The sequence below is a fragment of the Scyliorhinus torazame genome, chromosome 1, assembly GCF_047496885.1.
Source record: "Scyliorhinus torazame isolate Kashiwa2021f chromosome 1, sScyTor2.1, whole genome shotgun sequence".
Classification (NCBI taxonomy): domain Eukaryota; kingdom Metazoa; phylum Chordata; class Chondrichthyes; order Carcharhiniformes; family Scyliorhinidae; genus Scyliorhinus; species Scyliorhinus torazame.
Window position 1 is genome coordinate 221217136 of NC_092707.1, and position 16638 is coordinate 221233773.

General features: G+C 46.6%; 1 protein-coding gene across 9 annotated transcripts in view; it reads left to right on the forward strand.

Moving 5' to 3' along the window:
- Window positions 1–13332, forward strand: part of tmem181 (transmembrane protein 181) — a 391617-nt gene extending 378285 nt beyond the window's left edge. For all 9 annotated transcript variants that reach the window (XM_072502600.1, XM_072502554.1, XM_072502568.1 and 6 more), the window contains one exon: window positions 12639–13332. Coding sequence is in view for 8 of the 9 variants with exons in the window: in XM_072502554.1 (XP_072358655.1) it covers window positions 12639–12717 (79 nt within the window). In the remaining variant the exon portion in view is untranslated. The remainder of the gene's footprint in view (window positions 1–12638) is intronic.
- Window positions 13333–16638: the final 3306 nt, after the last annotated feature.

The following is a 16638-nucleotide window of genomic DNA, read 5'->3' on the forward strand; positions in this document are numbered from 1 at the left end:
TTGGAAAAGATAACTTCCCTTGCCCTACTTTGCTCGATGATGTTTCTTTATTATAAGACCCTGACTTTCACTTGTTTCTCAATTAATCCCTTCTTCGAATGACTTGGCCTTCATAGCCAACTGTGGCAGAGAATTCCACAGGTTCACCATCCTCGGAGTGAAGATGTTTCTCCTCATCTGTTTAGGGCAGCATGTACAGGTTAGATTTGGCCATGCACAATGCTCCTTAGTGTTCAAAAGGTTAGGTGAGGTTACTGGGTTATGGGAATAGGGTGGGGGAGTGGGCCTAGGTAGGGTGATTTTCAGAGGGTCGGTGCAGACTTGATGGACCGAATGGTCTCCTTCTACATTATAGGGATTTTATGACCTCAGTCCCAGACCTCCCAGCCTGAGGAAACAACATCCCTCCATCCAGTCACAGAAAATACAGTGCAGAAGAGGCCATTCGGCCCATCGAGTCTGCACCGATGCATGAAGGACACCTGACCTGCCTATCTAATTCACATTGCCAGTACTTGGTCCACTGCCTTGAATGTTATGAAATGCCAAATGCTCATCCAGGTACTTTTTAAAGGATGTGAGGCAACCCGCCTCCACCACCCTCCCAGGCAGTGCAATCCAGACTATCATGATCCTCAGGGTAAAAGATTTTTCCTCAAAACCCTCTTAAACCTCCTGCCCCACACCTTGAACTTGTGTCCCCTCGTAACTGGCTCTTCAACTATGGGGACCAGCTGCCCCCTATCCACACCCCTCATAATCTTCTACACCTCACCCCTCAGACTTTTCTGCTCCAGCGGAAACAACCCAAGCCTATCCAACCTCACTTCATAACTCAAACCTTCCATCCCAGGCAACATCCTGGTGATTCACCGCTGCACCCCTTCCAATGCAATCACATCCTTCCTATAATGTGGCTACCAGAATTCATAGACATCATAGAACATGCAGTGCAGAAGGAGGCCATTTGGCTCATCGAGTCTGCACCAACCCACTTAAGCCCTCACTTCCACCCTATCCCCGTAACCCAATAACCCCTCCGAACCCATTTGGACACTAAAGGCAATTTAGTATGGCCAATCCACCTAACCTGCACGTCTTTGGACTGTGGGAGGAAACCAGAGCACCTGAAGGAAACGGGGAGAACGTGCAGACTCCGCACAGACAGTTGACCCAGCGGGGAATCGAACCTGGGACCCTGGCACTGTGAAGCCAAAGTACACACACAATTGCACACAGTACTCCAGCTGTGTCCCATATGCCTTTTTCATCACCTTATTAACCTGCCCTTCTGCCTTCAGAGATCGATGGACAAACATGCCAAGGTCTCTTTGTTCCTCGGAACTTCCAAGTGTCAGGCCATTCATTGAATACTTCCTTGTCACATTACTCCTTCCAAAGTGTATCACCTCACACTTTTCAGGATTATGTTCCATCTGCCACTTTTCTGCCCATTTGACCATCACGTCAATATCTTCCTGTAACTTAAGACACTCCACTTCACTGTTAACCACCTGGCTAATCTTTGTGTCACCCGCAAAACTGCTAATCCTACCCCCCATAGTCATCTGTGCCATTTGTCTAAATGGCAAACAATAGGGGACCCAGCACAGATCCCTGTGGTACACCATTGGACACTGGTTTCCAGTCACTAAACCTGCTGTCTGTCACCACCCTCTCTCCTACAGCGAAGCCAATTTTGAATCCACCTTATCAAGTTACCCTGTATCCCACATGCAATTGTCTTCTTTACAAGTCTCCCATGTGGGACCTTGTCAAAGGAGTTGCTGAAATCCATGTAAACTACATCAACTACTCTAGCCTCATCTATACACGCTTAAAAAATCCAATCAAATTTGTTACGCATAACTTCCCTCTGACAAAGCATGCTGACTATTACTGATCAAACCTTGCCTCTCCAACAGAGATAGTTTCCCTCCTTCAGAATTTTCTACAATAGTTTCCCTCCCACTGACACGAAACTCACTGGTCTGTAGTTCCCTGGCTTATCTCTGCAACCGTTCTTAAATAGTGGGACCACATTAGAATCATAGAATTTACAGTGCAGAAGGAGGCCATTCGGCCCATTGAGTCTGCACCGACTCTTGGAAAGAGCACCCCACTTAACCCCATACGTCCACCCTATCCCCGTAACCCCGTAAGGCCATCTGGAGCTTCTGCCGCTCCTTCAACAAGCCTGCCTCCGTGGCTTTGGAGTATCTCCGATCTCCCTGCAGGATCTCCTCCACCAGCCTTGCCATCTTTGCCCGCTCCATCCTGTCCCTGTGCGCCTGAATCGATATCAACTCCCCCCTGACCACTGCCTTAAGCACCTCCCAAAGTGTGGCAGCCGATACCTCACCCGAGTCATTCAGCAAACCCCGCCCCACCCCTCGCCCGCTTGCATACCTCCTTGTCTGCTAACAATCTCACATTTAATCTCCGGTGCGGCCGCTGCCCCTCCCCCTGGTCCACCTGCAAGTCCACCCAGTGCGGCACGTGATCAGAAACCATAATCGCTAAGTACCCTGAGTCAACCACCCCTGCCAGCAAAGTCTTATCCACCACAATGTAATCGATCCGTCAGTACACCCTGTGCACATGGAAGAAATACAAAGGTTCCTTTGCCTCGGCCTCCCAAACCTCCATGGGTCGACCCCCCCCAATACGCTCCATGTACTCCATTAGCTATTCCGCCACTGCCGACACCCTCCCCGATCGCGGACTCGACTGGTCCAATCTCACCTCGATGACCGTATTAAAGTCCCCCCCATAATCAACCCGTGAGAGTCCAGGTCCGGGATCTTCCCCAAGCCCCGCCTCATGAATTTGACATCATTGCAATTTGGGCATAAACATTCACCAAGACCACTGGCAACCCCTTCCAATTTCCCACTCACCATCAAAGAACAAAGAAATGTACAGCACAGGAACAGGCCCTTCGGCCCTCCAAGCCCGCCCCGACCATGCTGCCCGACTAAACTACAATCTTCTACACTTCCTGGGTCCGTATCCCTCTATTCCCATCCTATTCATGTATTTGTCAAGATGCCCCTTGAATGTCACTATCGTCCCTGCTTCCACCACCTTCACCGGTAGCGAGTTCCAGGCACCCACTACTCTCTGCGTAAAAAACTTGCCTCGTACATCGACTCTAAACCTTGCCCCTCTCACCTTAAACCTATGCCCCCTAGTTAATTGACCCCTCTACCCCGGGGAAAAGCCTCTGACTATCCACTCTGTCTATGCCCCTCATAATTTTGTAGACCTCTATCAGGTCGCCCCTCAACCTCCTTCGTTCCAGTGAGAACAAACCGAGTTTATTCAACCGCTCCTCATAGCTAATGCCCTCCATACCAGGCAACATTCTGGTAAATCTCTTCTGCACCCTCTCTAAAGCCTCCACATCCTTCTGGTAGTGTGGCGACCACAATTGAACACTATCCTCCAAGTGTGGCCTAACTAAGGTTCTATACAGCTGCAACATGACTTGCCAATTCTTATACTCAATGCCCCGGCCAATGAAGCAAGCATGCCGTATGCCTTCTTGACTACCTTCTCCACCTGTGTTGCCCCTTTCAGTGACCTGTGGACCTGTACTCCTCGATCTCTTTGACTTTCAATACTCTTGAGGGTTCTACCATTCACTGTATGTTCCCTACCTGCATTAGACCTTCCAAAATGCATTAGCTCACATTTGTCCGGATTAAACTCCATCTGCCATCTCTCCGCCCAAGTCTCCAAACAATCTAAATCCTGCTGTATCCTCTGACAGTCCTCATCGCTATCCGCAATTCCACCAACCTTTGTGTCGCCTGCAAACTTACTAATCAGACCAGTTACATTTTCCTCCAAATCATTTATATATACTACAAACAGCAAAGGTCCCAGCACTGATCCCTGTGGAACACCACTGGTCACAGCCCTCCAATTAGAAAAGCATCCTTCCATTGCTACTCTCTGCCTTCTATGACCTAGCCAGTTCTGTATCCACCTTGCCAGCTCACCCCTGCTCCCGTGTGACTTCACATTTTGTACTAGTCTACCATGAGGGACCTTGTCAAAGGCCTTACTGAAGTCCATATAGACAACATCCACTGCCCTACCTGCATCAATCATCTTAGTGACCTCCTCGAAAAACTCTGTCAAGTTAGTGAGACACGACCTCCCCTTCACAAAAGCATGCTGCCTCTCACTAATACGTCCATTTGCTTCCAAATGGGAGTACATCCTGTCTCGAAGAATTCTCTCCAGTAATTTCCCTACCACTGAAGTAAGGCTCACCGGCCTGTAGTTCCCTGGATTATCCTTGCTACCCTTCTTAAACAGAGGAACAACATTGGCTATTCTCCAGTCCTCCGGGACATCACCTGAAGACAGTGAGGAGCCAAAGATTTCTGTCAAGGCCTCAGCAATTTCCTCTCCAGCATCCTTCAGTATTCTGGGGTAGATCCCATCAGGTCCTGGGGGCTTATCTACCTTAATATTTTTTAAGACACCCAACACCTCGTCTTTTTGGATCTCAATGTGACCCAGGCTATCTACACACCCTTCTCCAGACTCAACATCTACCAATTTCTTCTCTTTGGTGAATAATGATGCAAAGTATTCATTTAGTACCTCGCCCATTTCCTCTGGCTCCACACATAGATTCCCTTGCCTATCCTTCAGTGGGCCAACCCATTCCCTGGCTACCCTCTTGCTTTTTATGTACGTGTAAAAAGCCTTGGGATTTTCCTTAACCCTATTTGCCAATTACATTTCGTGACCCCTTCTAGCCCTCCTGACTCCTTTCCTTATATTCCACACAGGCTTCGTCTGCTCCCAGCCTTTAGCCCTGACAAATGCCTCCTTTTTCTTTTTGACGAGGCCTACAATATCTCTCGTTATCCAAGGTTCCCGAAAATTGCCGTATTTATCCTTCTTCCTCACAGGAACATGCCGGTCCTGAATTCCTTTCAACTGACACTTGAAAGCCTCCCACATGTCAGATATTGATTTGCCCTCAAACATCCGCCCCCAATCTATGTTTTTCAGTTCCCGCCTAATATTGTTATAATTAGCCTTCCCCCAATTTAGCACATTCATCCTAGGACCACTCTTATCCTTGTCCACCAGTACTTTAAAACTTACTGAATTGTGGTCACTGTTCCCGAAATGCTCCCCTACTGAAACATCTACCACCTGGCCGGGCTCATTCCCCAATACCAGGTCCAGTACCGCCCTTCCCTAGTTGAACTGTCCACATATTGTTTTAAGAAGCCCTCCTGGATGCTCCTTACAAATTCCGCCCCGTCTAAGCCCCTGGCACTAAGTGAGTCCCAGTCAATATTGGGGAAGTTGAAGTCTCCCATCACCACAACCCTCTTGTTTTTACTCTTTTCCAAAATCTGTCTATCTATCTGCTCCTCTATCTCCCGCTGGCTGTTGGGAGGCCTGTCGTGAACCCCCAACATTGTGACTGCACCCTTCTTATTCCTGATCTCTACCCATATAGCCTCACTGCCCACTGAGGTGTCCTCCCGCAGTACAGCTGTGATATTCTCCCTAACCAGTAGCGCAACTCCGCCACCCCTTTTACATCCCCCTCTATCCTGCCTGAAACATCTAAATCGTGGAACGTTTAGCTGCTCATCCTGCCCTTCCCTCAACCAGGTCTCTGTAATGGCAACAACATCATAGTTCCAAGTACTAATCCAAGTTCTAAGTTCATCTGCCTTACCCGTAATACTTCTTGCATTAAAACATATGCACTTCAGGCCACCAGACCCGCTGTGTTCAGCAACTTCTCCCTGTCTGCTCTGCCTCAGAGACCCACTGTCCCTATTCTCTAGTTCTCCCTCAATGCTCTCACCTTCTGACCTATTGCTCCCGTGCCCACCCCCCTGCCATACTAGTTTAAACCCTCCCGTGTGACACTAGCAAACCTCGCGGCCAGGATATTTATGCCTCTCCAGTTTAGATGCAGCCTGTCCTTATATAGGTCACACCTGCCCCGGAAGAGCTCCCTGTGGTCCAGATAACGGAAACCCTCCCTCCTACACCAGCTGTTTAGCCACGTGTTTAGCTGCTCTATCTTCCTATTTCTAGTCTCACTGGCACCTGGCACAGGGAGTAATCCTGTGGATTACAACCCTAGAGGTCCTGTCTTTTAACTTTCTGCCTAGCTCCCTGAACCCCTGCTGCAGGACCTCATGCCCCTTCCTGCCTATGTCGTTAGTACCAATATGTGCAACGACCTCTGCCTGTTTGCCCTCCCCCTTCAGGATGCCCTCTACCCGTTCGGAGACATCCTGGACCCTGGCATCAGGGAGGCAACATACCATCCTGGAGTCTCTTTCACGTCCACAGAAGCGCCTATCTGTGCCCCTGACTATAGAGTACCCTATGACTATTGGTCTTCTGCGCTTTAACCCTCCATTCTGAACATCAGAGCCAGCCGTGGTGCCACTGCTCTGGCTGCTGCTGTTTTCCCCTGATAGGCTATCCCCCCAACAGTATCCAAAGGGGTATACCTGTTCGAGAGGGGGACAACCACAGGGGATTCCTGCACTGACTGCCTGCCCTTTCTGGTGGTCACCCATTTCTCTGCCTGCACCTTGGTTGTGACCACATTTATATAACTGTGATCTATGACGCTTTCTGCCACCTGTATGCTCCTAAGTACACCCAATTGCTGCTCCAACCGAACCATGCAGTCTGTGAGGAGCTCCAGTTGGGTGCACTTTCTGCAGATGAAGCCATCCGGGAAGCTGGAAGCCTCCCGGACCTGCCACATCTCACAGTCAGAGCACTGCACCCCTCTAACTGACATTGCGTCAATTAATTAAAATTAAAAGTTTTTTTTAAAATGTATATATATTTTTTTTAAAGTTACTGTTAACTGTCTGTTTCCTAGCACTAGATTTCTAATATAAATGCGAAAGCTAAATATAGTACTCTCCGATCTCTGGCTTAGATACCCCTCTAAATTATAATTAAGTAATTATGTTTAATTAGTTACCAATGCTTAATTTTTTTAATTTAGTGTAGATTCCCAACCAGCCACTCAGGTCACAGCTTTTCTGTTTCCCCCCGACACACAATTTGAAAAAGGTATAAAAGTAAAAATGAGTAAAAATCACTTACTTACCTTCTTCCCTTCTGAGTGTCTTAGATGTTCTCAGGTTCTCTCCCTGACAGAGACTGCTCCTCCTCTTCCACACCCTCTTCCAACTCTTCCTCCCATTTTGCCTGGATGCCTTCTCCTCTTCCAAAATAGCCCCGTAAACTGCCGATACTACCCCTTCTCCAGTCCCCCTGTCGTCAGCACCTCCTCCAGCAATGAGGAAGCCGGCCACTGGGAAGCTCTGTATCTCCTTTCTGGCAAAGTCTCGAACCTGAATGTATTTAAATATCTCTTCCTGCTTGTGGGAATAATTCACTTCCAGCTCCTTCAATCCTGCAAACTGACCCCCAAGAAACAAATCTTTTAGTGTCCTAATTCCTTTCTCCTCCCATTTCCGAAAATTTCCATCCCACGTCCCTGGCTCAAATCTATGGTTCCCCTGAATCGGCCTTTCACTTGACCCTGCCCCAACCCGAAGTGCTGGTAAAACTGCCTCCAAATTCTCAGCGAAGCTATTACTATCAGACTCCCTGAGTATCTCCCCGGGGCCGTCGGGAACGACACTGTTGCGAGCGCCTTCAATCCCGACCCTCTACACAAACTCTCCTCCATTCTGACCCATTGGGAGTCAACCCCTCTGATCCAGCTCTGTACCTTCTCTGCATTCGCCGCCCAGTAATAATACATCAGGTTCGGAAGACCCAAACCGCCTGCCTTCCTTCCTCTCTGTAGTAGCACCTTTCTAACTCTGGCCACCTTCCCTCCCCATATGAACAAGGTAATCATCCCTTCAATATCTCTTAAAATGCCTTTGGCAGGAAAATCGGCAGGCATTGGAAAATAGACAGGAATCGCGGCAACACATTCATTTTAACCGCCTGTACCCGGCCTGCCAGTGACAGAAGGAGACCATCCCACCTTGCCAGATCAGCTTCCACCCTCCCCACCAATCTAAAAATGTTGCACCTAAGGAGCCCCTCCGAATCTTGAGCAATACCCGAACAATCTTGAACATCTTCTGGCATCTAATCTGTCTGGTCCTGTTGCAATTTTATAGGTTTTTATGAAATTCCCGTCATTCATCTGAACTCCAGTGAATATAATCCTAACTAGCTCAATCGCTCCTCACATTTTAAAAAAATGTATTTACAAGATGTGGGCATCGCAGGTTAGGCCAGCATTTATTGCCCGTCTCCAGTTGCCCTTCAGAAATGGTGGTGAGCTGCCTTGAAGTGTTGCAGTCCCTAAGGTATAGGTATACCCACAGTGTGTACGCAGGGTATTCCAGGATTCTGACCCAGCGACAGGGAAGGAACGGCAATATATTTCCAAGTCGGGGTGGTGAGTGACTTGCAGGGGAACCTCCAGGTGGGGGAGTTCCCAAGTAGCTGTTGCTCTTGTCATATGTAGGTCCTGCCATCCCAGGAATCAATTTGGTCAACCTTAGAATCATAGATTTACAGTGCAGAAGGAGGCCATTCGGCCCATCAAGTCTGCACCGGCCCTTGGAAAGAGCATCCGACTTAAACCCATGCCTCCACCCTATCCCTCCAATGCAGTAACCCCACCGAACCTTTTTGGACACTAAGGACGATTTATCATGGCCAATCCACCTAACCTACACATATTTGGACTGTGGGAGGAAACTGGAGGACCCAGAGGAAACCCACCCAAACACGGGGAGAACACGCACAGACAGTGACCCAAGCCAGGAATCGAACCTGGGACCCTGGAGTTTGAAGCACCTGTGCTAACCACTGTGCTATCGTGCTGCCCTTCTCAGCACTCCCTCCAGGGCAAGAACATCTTTGCTCAGAATCCCACACGGGGAGAATGTGCAATTCCACGCAGCCACCCAAAGCCGGAATTGAACCCAGGTCACTGGCACTGTGAGGCAGCAGTGTTAAATACTGTGCCACCGTGCCAACCAATACTTACCTTCAACGACTGGTGTACATAGGCACCCAGGTCTCGTTGCATATTCTCCTCCCTTAACTTATGGCCATTCAGATAATAATCGGCCTTCCCGTTTCTGCTACTTAAGTGGATTACCTCCCATTTATCCATATTATACTGCATCTGCTATTCATTTGCCCGCTGACTCAACTTGTCCAAATCACGCTGAATGATCTCCGCATCCTCCTCACAGCTCACTCCCCCACCCAGCTTTGTGTCCTCTGCAAATTTGGAAATATTACATTTAGTATCCTCATCTAAATCATTGTGATATATATAAAAAGTGAATAACTAGGGTCCCAGCACTGATCCCCCACTAGTCACCACCTGCCATTTGGAAAAAGACCCGTTTATTCCGACTCTTTGTTTCCTGTCTGCCAACGAGTTATTTTTTAAATTTAGAGTGCCCAATTCATTTTTTCCAATTAAGGGGCAATTTAGCGTGGCCAATCAACCTACCCTGCACATCTTTTGAGTTGTGGGGGTGAAACCCATGCAAACACGGGGAGAATGTGCAAACCCCACACGAACAGTGACACAGAGCCGGGATTGAACCTGGGACCTTGGCGCCGTGAGGCACCAGTGCCAACCAGTTTTTTATCCGTTATAATGCACTGCCCCTAATCTCATCCGCGTTAATTTTATACACTAATCTCTTATGTTGAATTTTGTCGAAAGCCTTCTGAAAGTCCAAATAAACCACATCCACTGGCTCCCCCTCTACTCTACTAGTAACATCCGAAAAGAATCCAGTAGATTTGTCAAGCATGATTTCCCTTTCATAAATCCATGCTGACTCTGCTCGATCCTGCCACTATTTCCCAAGTGCTTTGCTATAGAATATTTGATGATGGATTCTAGAATTTTCCCCACGACTATAAGACCATAAGACACAGGAGCAGAATTAGGCTGATGTCATGCTTACAGGTCTATAATTCCCTGTTTTCTCTCTGCCTCCCTTTTTAAGTAGTGGGGTTACATTAGCTACCCTCCAGTCTGTTGGAACTGTTCCAGATTCTATGGAATCTTGGGAAGATGACCACCAATGCATCCACTATTTCTCACGCCTTAGGTATTCTGGGATGTAAATGATCAAGCCCTGGGGATTCATCAACCTTCAATCCCATCAATTTTCCCAATACCATTTCTTTATTAATACTGATCTCCTTCAGTTCTTCCCTCTCACTCAACCATGTGTTCCCCAACATTTCTGGTATCTTATTTGCTTACTCTTTTGTGAAGACAGAATAAAAGTATGTAATTAATTGGTCAGCCATTTTTTGTTCCCAATTATAAATTCCCCTTTTCTGATGGTAAAAGACCTACATTTGTCTTCACCAATCTTTTTCTCTTCACATACCTATAGAAACTCATACAGATTCTTGTTCCTCAAGCTTGCTCTCGTACTGTATTTCCTCCTCCATCAATCCTTTGGTCCTCCTTTGCTGAATTTTAATCTGTTCCCAGGCCTCATGCCTGTTGTTTTTCTTAGCTAATTTGTATGCTTCTTCCTTGGATCTAATACAATATCCAATTTCCCTTGTAAGCCATGGTTTTGCCAACTTTCCCGTTTTACTTTTGTGCCTGACAGGAATAAACAATTATTGCAGTTCCCCCATGCGCTCCTTGAATGTTTGCCATTGCCTATGCACCACCTTTCCTTTATGTGAAGTTCCCCAATTCATCATAGCCAACTTACGCCACATGCCATCATAGTTTCCTTTATTAAGATTCAGGACCCAAGACTCAGAATCAACTGCGTCACTCTCTATCTTGATGAAACATGTTCTGGTCGCTCATCCCCAAGGGGTCTCAAACAATTAGACTGTCAGTGATTCCTTTCTGATTACACAATACCCAGTCTAGGATGGCCTTCTCTCTAGTTGGTTCCTCAACGTATTGGTCCAGAAAACCATCCCGTGTACACTCCAGGAATTCCACCTCAATGGTATAGTGACAAATTTGATTTGCCCAATTTATATGCTGATTAAAATCACTCGTAATTATAGATGTTCCTTTATTGCATGCATCTCGAATTACCTGTTTAATGCCATTCCCAACTTAACCACTTTAGTTTGGGGGTCTATATACAGCCCGATATAATGTTTTTTACCTCTTGGTAAAGCTGTCCTCATACAGATTCCCATTTAGTTGGTTCACTTTTGGATCGTAAATGCGAGACTTGCAGAGGCTAGTATTCTTTCCACTAAAAACAAGAAAGAACAAAGAAAAGTACAACACAGGAACAGGCCCTTCGGCCTTCCAAGCCTGTGCCGACATGCTGCCCGTCTAACCGAAAACCTTCACATTTCTGGTATCCATATCCCTCTATTCCCATCCTATTCATATATTTGTCAAGACGCCCCTTAAACGTCACTGTCACCTGCTTCCACCACCTCCTCGGGCAGCGAGTTCCAGTACCCACTAGCCTCTGTAAAAATCCTGGAGGGTCAAAGGGCCTGTTCCTGTGCTGTACTTTTCTTTGTTGTTCTTTGTATCTCCTCTAAACATTGCCCCTCGCACCTTAAACCGATGACCCCTTAGTAATTGACTCTTCCACTCAGGGAAAAAGCTTCTGATTATCCACTCTGTCCATGCCCTTTTATTGATTGTATGTGCTTTTATGTGTTTTTATGTGCTTCAGGAATGAGGTATCAAAATATTTCATGGATCTTTCACAAGGTTAATCAGGATATGACAGTACAGTGGTTATATTACTGGACTAGTAATCCAGAGTCTGGAGTAATGATCTGGAGACAAAGTCCCACCACCACAGCTGGGAAAATTTAAATTTGGTTAATTAAAGAAAAAGAACCATAGAAATTATGCAGCATAAAAGGGGGCCATTCGGCCCATCTTGTCCATGCTGACTAGAATCTACAATAAAACAGAAGCAGTTGTAATGGTAACCATGAAACTACTAACGTTCTGTAAAAAAAATCTATGTGGTTAATTAATGTCCTTGAAGGAGGGAAATGTACCATCCTTACCCGGTCTGGACAATATGTGAATCCAGCAATCTGGTTGACTCTAAGCTGCATTTTAAATGGCCAAGCAAACTCAGTTGTGTTCAAGAGGTGGCTCACTGTGACCTTGGGCAGCACAGTGGTTAGCACAGTTGCTTCACAGCTCCAGGATCCCAGGTTCGATTCCCGGCTTGGGTCACTGTCTGTGCGGAGTCTGCACGTTCTCCCCGTGTCTGCGTGGGTTTCCTCTGGGTGCTCCTGTCTCCTCCCACAGTCCAAAGATATGCCGGTTAGGTGGATTGGCCATGATAATTTGCCCTAAATGTCCAAAAAGGTTAGGTGGGGTTACTAGGTTATGGGGGGATAGAGTGGAGGCGTGGGTTTAAGTGGGGTACTCTTTCCTAAGGGCCAATGAAGACTCGATGGGCCAAATGGCCTCCTTCTGCACTGTAAATTCTATGTTTCTTCTCGGGCAGTCAGTGTTGGCCTTGCTACTGTGAATGAATTGAATAAAATTGAAAGAGTCCATTAACCTGATTCATGCATTGAAGTAACCTTTTATGAAAATTAAAGTTTTTCTCCAATAACTTTGAACCTTTCCATGTTAGGAGTGATTATGAAGAAATGCCTCTACAAAATGGCCGTGCCATTAAATCAAAGTACAAGGACGAATCTGACAGTGACTGAAATCCATCTTCAAAGGACCAATCATTACCAAGAGTGCATACAGTATGCTGAATGCTGTAAATGAATGGAACTGAATTTTTTTCAAAATATTTTTCATGCCATAACCTCTTATCTAGCTCAATTCCTGTAGCTAAAATCATCTTATTGTGACTTCACAAGTAAATATTTAACTGTTTCATTTTCCGAGCAACTCGTCTTGCAGTTCATCTCTCATTTATTGCCTTCTGATTTGTGAGCAAAGAAGCAACTGTACATGTTGAAGATGAGGATTGTTCTTCCTTCCACGGGGAAAAGGGGAGTATAGTTTTTTTTATCAGAAACCAACCCATTAAGTCTCTCAAACTATTTGTACCTTGCGAACAAATGTAGTGTCATGAATGTTTGTGTTGTGAACCTGTTTTTAAACAAGAAACTGATATACAAGATATTCATAGCTCTGCAGCAGGGTTTAGGTGTAATGTTTTTAAAGCAAAAAATAGAACACTGCTTGTGAACAAGTTTATTTCTTGCATTTTTAAAATCAAAGACATATTACAGAAATTAAATTAAGTGGCAGATATTGACAATATTGAATTCTTTACCCGTCAGTCTGGCCTCAATAAAACTCGAGATGGATTTGTAGGTATAGTATTATTTATTTTAACCAACTTGCAAGGCTGACTCGCTCCACAGAGATTCAGAACACAGAAGCTGTCTCCTGGAACCCTAGAACCGAGTGAGGTCGGAGACAAAGAAATCTCTGCAAATACATTCAAATGGCATCAATTTTCACATGCAAGATTCCCATAGGTCATCCTATACACCTCCTGACCTGGCCATATAGCCTGATTGGCTCACTTCGCATTACTTAACACTGGGCCTCTTGTTACCCAGCATCCTTTTCCCCATCCTCCTTGCCATGCTTTCTGAATTCCTTTGTCATTTGTGAACTCACTACTATCTACATTACTGTATCTAATATTTGAACTAACTATTTTATAGCACATTCGTTTGTTCGTTTCCTCATTCCCTCCTTTTATCATTTCATGATAACCTATCTGTCCAACCCGTAGCTACGGCCCCTCATCTAAGAAGATTTGTCGCTGCATTTCCAATTACTGTTGCAGCACCCCGTCATCCGCTGCACCCTCGTGGATCCTAAAAGCCAAGATTCTAGGGGCGTCTATCTGTTCCAGTGCACCCTGCATTTTATCCAGGTTTCCCTCAGTCCTAAATGAATTAAGTATATCTCCTGATAACCTACGTTCTAGTTGTACTCCCCTTCTCACACGCTCCGTCCTCTCTCTAGTCCCCCTCTCTCTCTCACAACCGCTTCCTACCCTCTTCTCACGGTCTGACTTTACCTTTATGGCACCAATCTTAACGCATCCAAAATCAAATTTACATGTACTCCAAAAACAAGGCAATGTCCATGCAATGTTCCCTTCCCATCGCCGGGACCGGTGCAATTGCTTCATGAGTCCTGCATTGTCCGTTAACCTGATGACCTTCCATGAGTCGATACCATGTACTCGTATATGGGGACGTCACCTCTGCATAAGTGAAATGTCCTTGTAGTTTGGTTGGGGTTACAGATGTAGATGATATTTCCCTTTTCCATTTCCGTCGCCGATGTCACTCCCAAGCGAGGCGAGGCCGAAGATTACACAGGCGGTGAGTAGCCACCCCATCATGCTCCACACCTGTAAAACAGCGCTGGGGAAGGGAGGCAGGTTAATCTGTCCAATAAAATGAGGCCCATTATCAGAACTTAACTGAGCTGGTATGCTGTTCCGGGGAATGATTTCCCGCATCAGAACTTTAACCACAGTAGCAGCTTTATTATCATCCACAATGACCAAAACATATTTATAACGTTGACACCTTTCCAACTCAATGTAATCCATTTAGAGCATCTGAAAGGGACCACTGGGCAACGGGGTTTGCCCCATACCACAAGGGATACATTTGCCGGTGTTATATTGCTGACTAATCAAACACTGATTATTGATACTCTGGGCCAGCCCCTGCATGTTAGGGTGCCACCAAGAGTCCAGCAACAAATCACTACTCCCCCGAGCCCCACACTGAGTTGCAAAGTGTACACATTTGATGATCCATAAAGCCAGTACATCAGACATACAAGCTTGATGTACTGGCATGGTCCATAAAGAAGAAGCAGAATCATATGTACAACCTAACCGTTTCCACATTTGTTTATTATCATAGAATTTACAGTGCAGAAGGAGGCCATTCGGCCCATCGAGTCTGCACCGGCTCTTGGAAAGAGCACCCGACCCAAGATCAACACCTCCACCCTATCCCCATAATCCAGTAACCCCACCCAACACTAAGGGCAATTTTGGACACTAAGAGCAATTTATCATGGCCAATCCACCTAACCTGCACATATTTGGGCTGTGGGAGGAACAGGAGCACCCGGAGGAAACCCACGCACACACAGGGAGGATGTGCAGACTCCACACAGACAGTGACCCAAGCCGGAATTGAACCCAGGACCCTGGAGCTGTGAAGCAATTGCGCTAACCACCATGCTACCGTGCTGCCCGTTATCACTCTCAGGAGTGTCCTCCTGTAACCTTATGACGTCTTGGATGGTTGGCATTGGCTTGTCAGAGGCAGACCTATTTATTGCAGAACGTTTAGTCTGACTTAACATTTGAGGCACCATCACTTGCTGAATTTGCGCAGCTGTCCGCGCTGCACAATCTGCTCGTTCATTACCAACGTCAACTGGGGTCTTACCGTTTGTATGGGCAGCGCATTTAATGATGGAAATCTGCGCGGGCATAAGGAGGGCCTGCAGTAGGTCATTAACTAAACCCCGGTGGGTTATTTCCGTGCCGGCCGAGGTAAGGAATCCCCTATTCTTCCAGAGCTGTGGGTTGACATATCCCAAAACGTCACGTCCCAGGTGATGCTGAAGTCGAGTGTTAATCGTTTCAGGGACCTCAAAATATTTCATGGAAGTGCCGTCTGGCATAACTTGAAGTGCGTACTCTGTTGGGTCTGAATGATCCACTGCCCTCCTTACCATAGGCCCCAGATCCTTGGCACGGTACTGGCCATGGACCTGACGCGTAATATGAGGGCCTACAGAAGCTGACTGGCCATAAATGTGGTGGTATTGTAACAAAATCGGCTGTACCTTTTCCCGTGACTGTGGCTGTAATCTTGACTGGCCATTCGGTCCCAATTAACGGTCGGTATTTATCCTCCAACTCCCTGTTCTGTCCGGTTCTGTCATAGGCCAGGGTAACGTGGTGCAGTGAATGTTCAATGCCTAACGTCCACCACTGGGGGGTGATAGAAATATAGCACTGTTGTCTCATCCTCCATGATTGAACCGTTACCCCTTCGTCTCTGTGCTGTAGCTGGAAGATACACAGTAAATCTCGGGCCAACAAGTTACAGTCCAATCCAGTAGTCGCCACAAACTGATGATCGGTAGACTTATTCTCATAAGTGACTGTCACAGGTTCAGAAATAGGATACTCACACACCTGTCCTTGGAACCCCGACAAATGCTGGGTGTAGTCGGATAGTGGTAGTCGAAGTTCTGACTGCACCGAAGACATGGCTGCTCCAGTGTCGATTACAAATGGGTAATGTTGATCTCCTATCTGCAAAGAGATAATAGGTGCCCTGTCCGATTGGAGAGTCCTTATGACTAAATTAGCTAGTCAATCTTGTGTTGGGAAAGGGTTTGCCTGGGAGAGGTCGGTGTACCTCGTCTGTCCTGCCCTTGGTGGGTACCCCCTCCTTTGGGTCGGGTAGTCTCCTTCTGCTGCCCGTCTTTAAAAGGGGCATTCCTGATGCCAGTGATCCATATGGCCACAATTAAAACATGCATTGTTCCCTTTATATCTGCCCCATCCTCTTTTCCCAGTAGACCAATGGCACCTCAGAGGGGGTGACAGT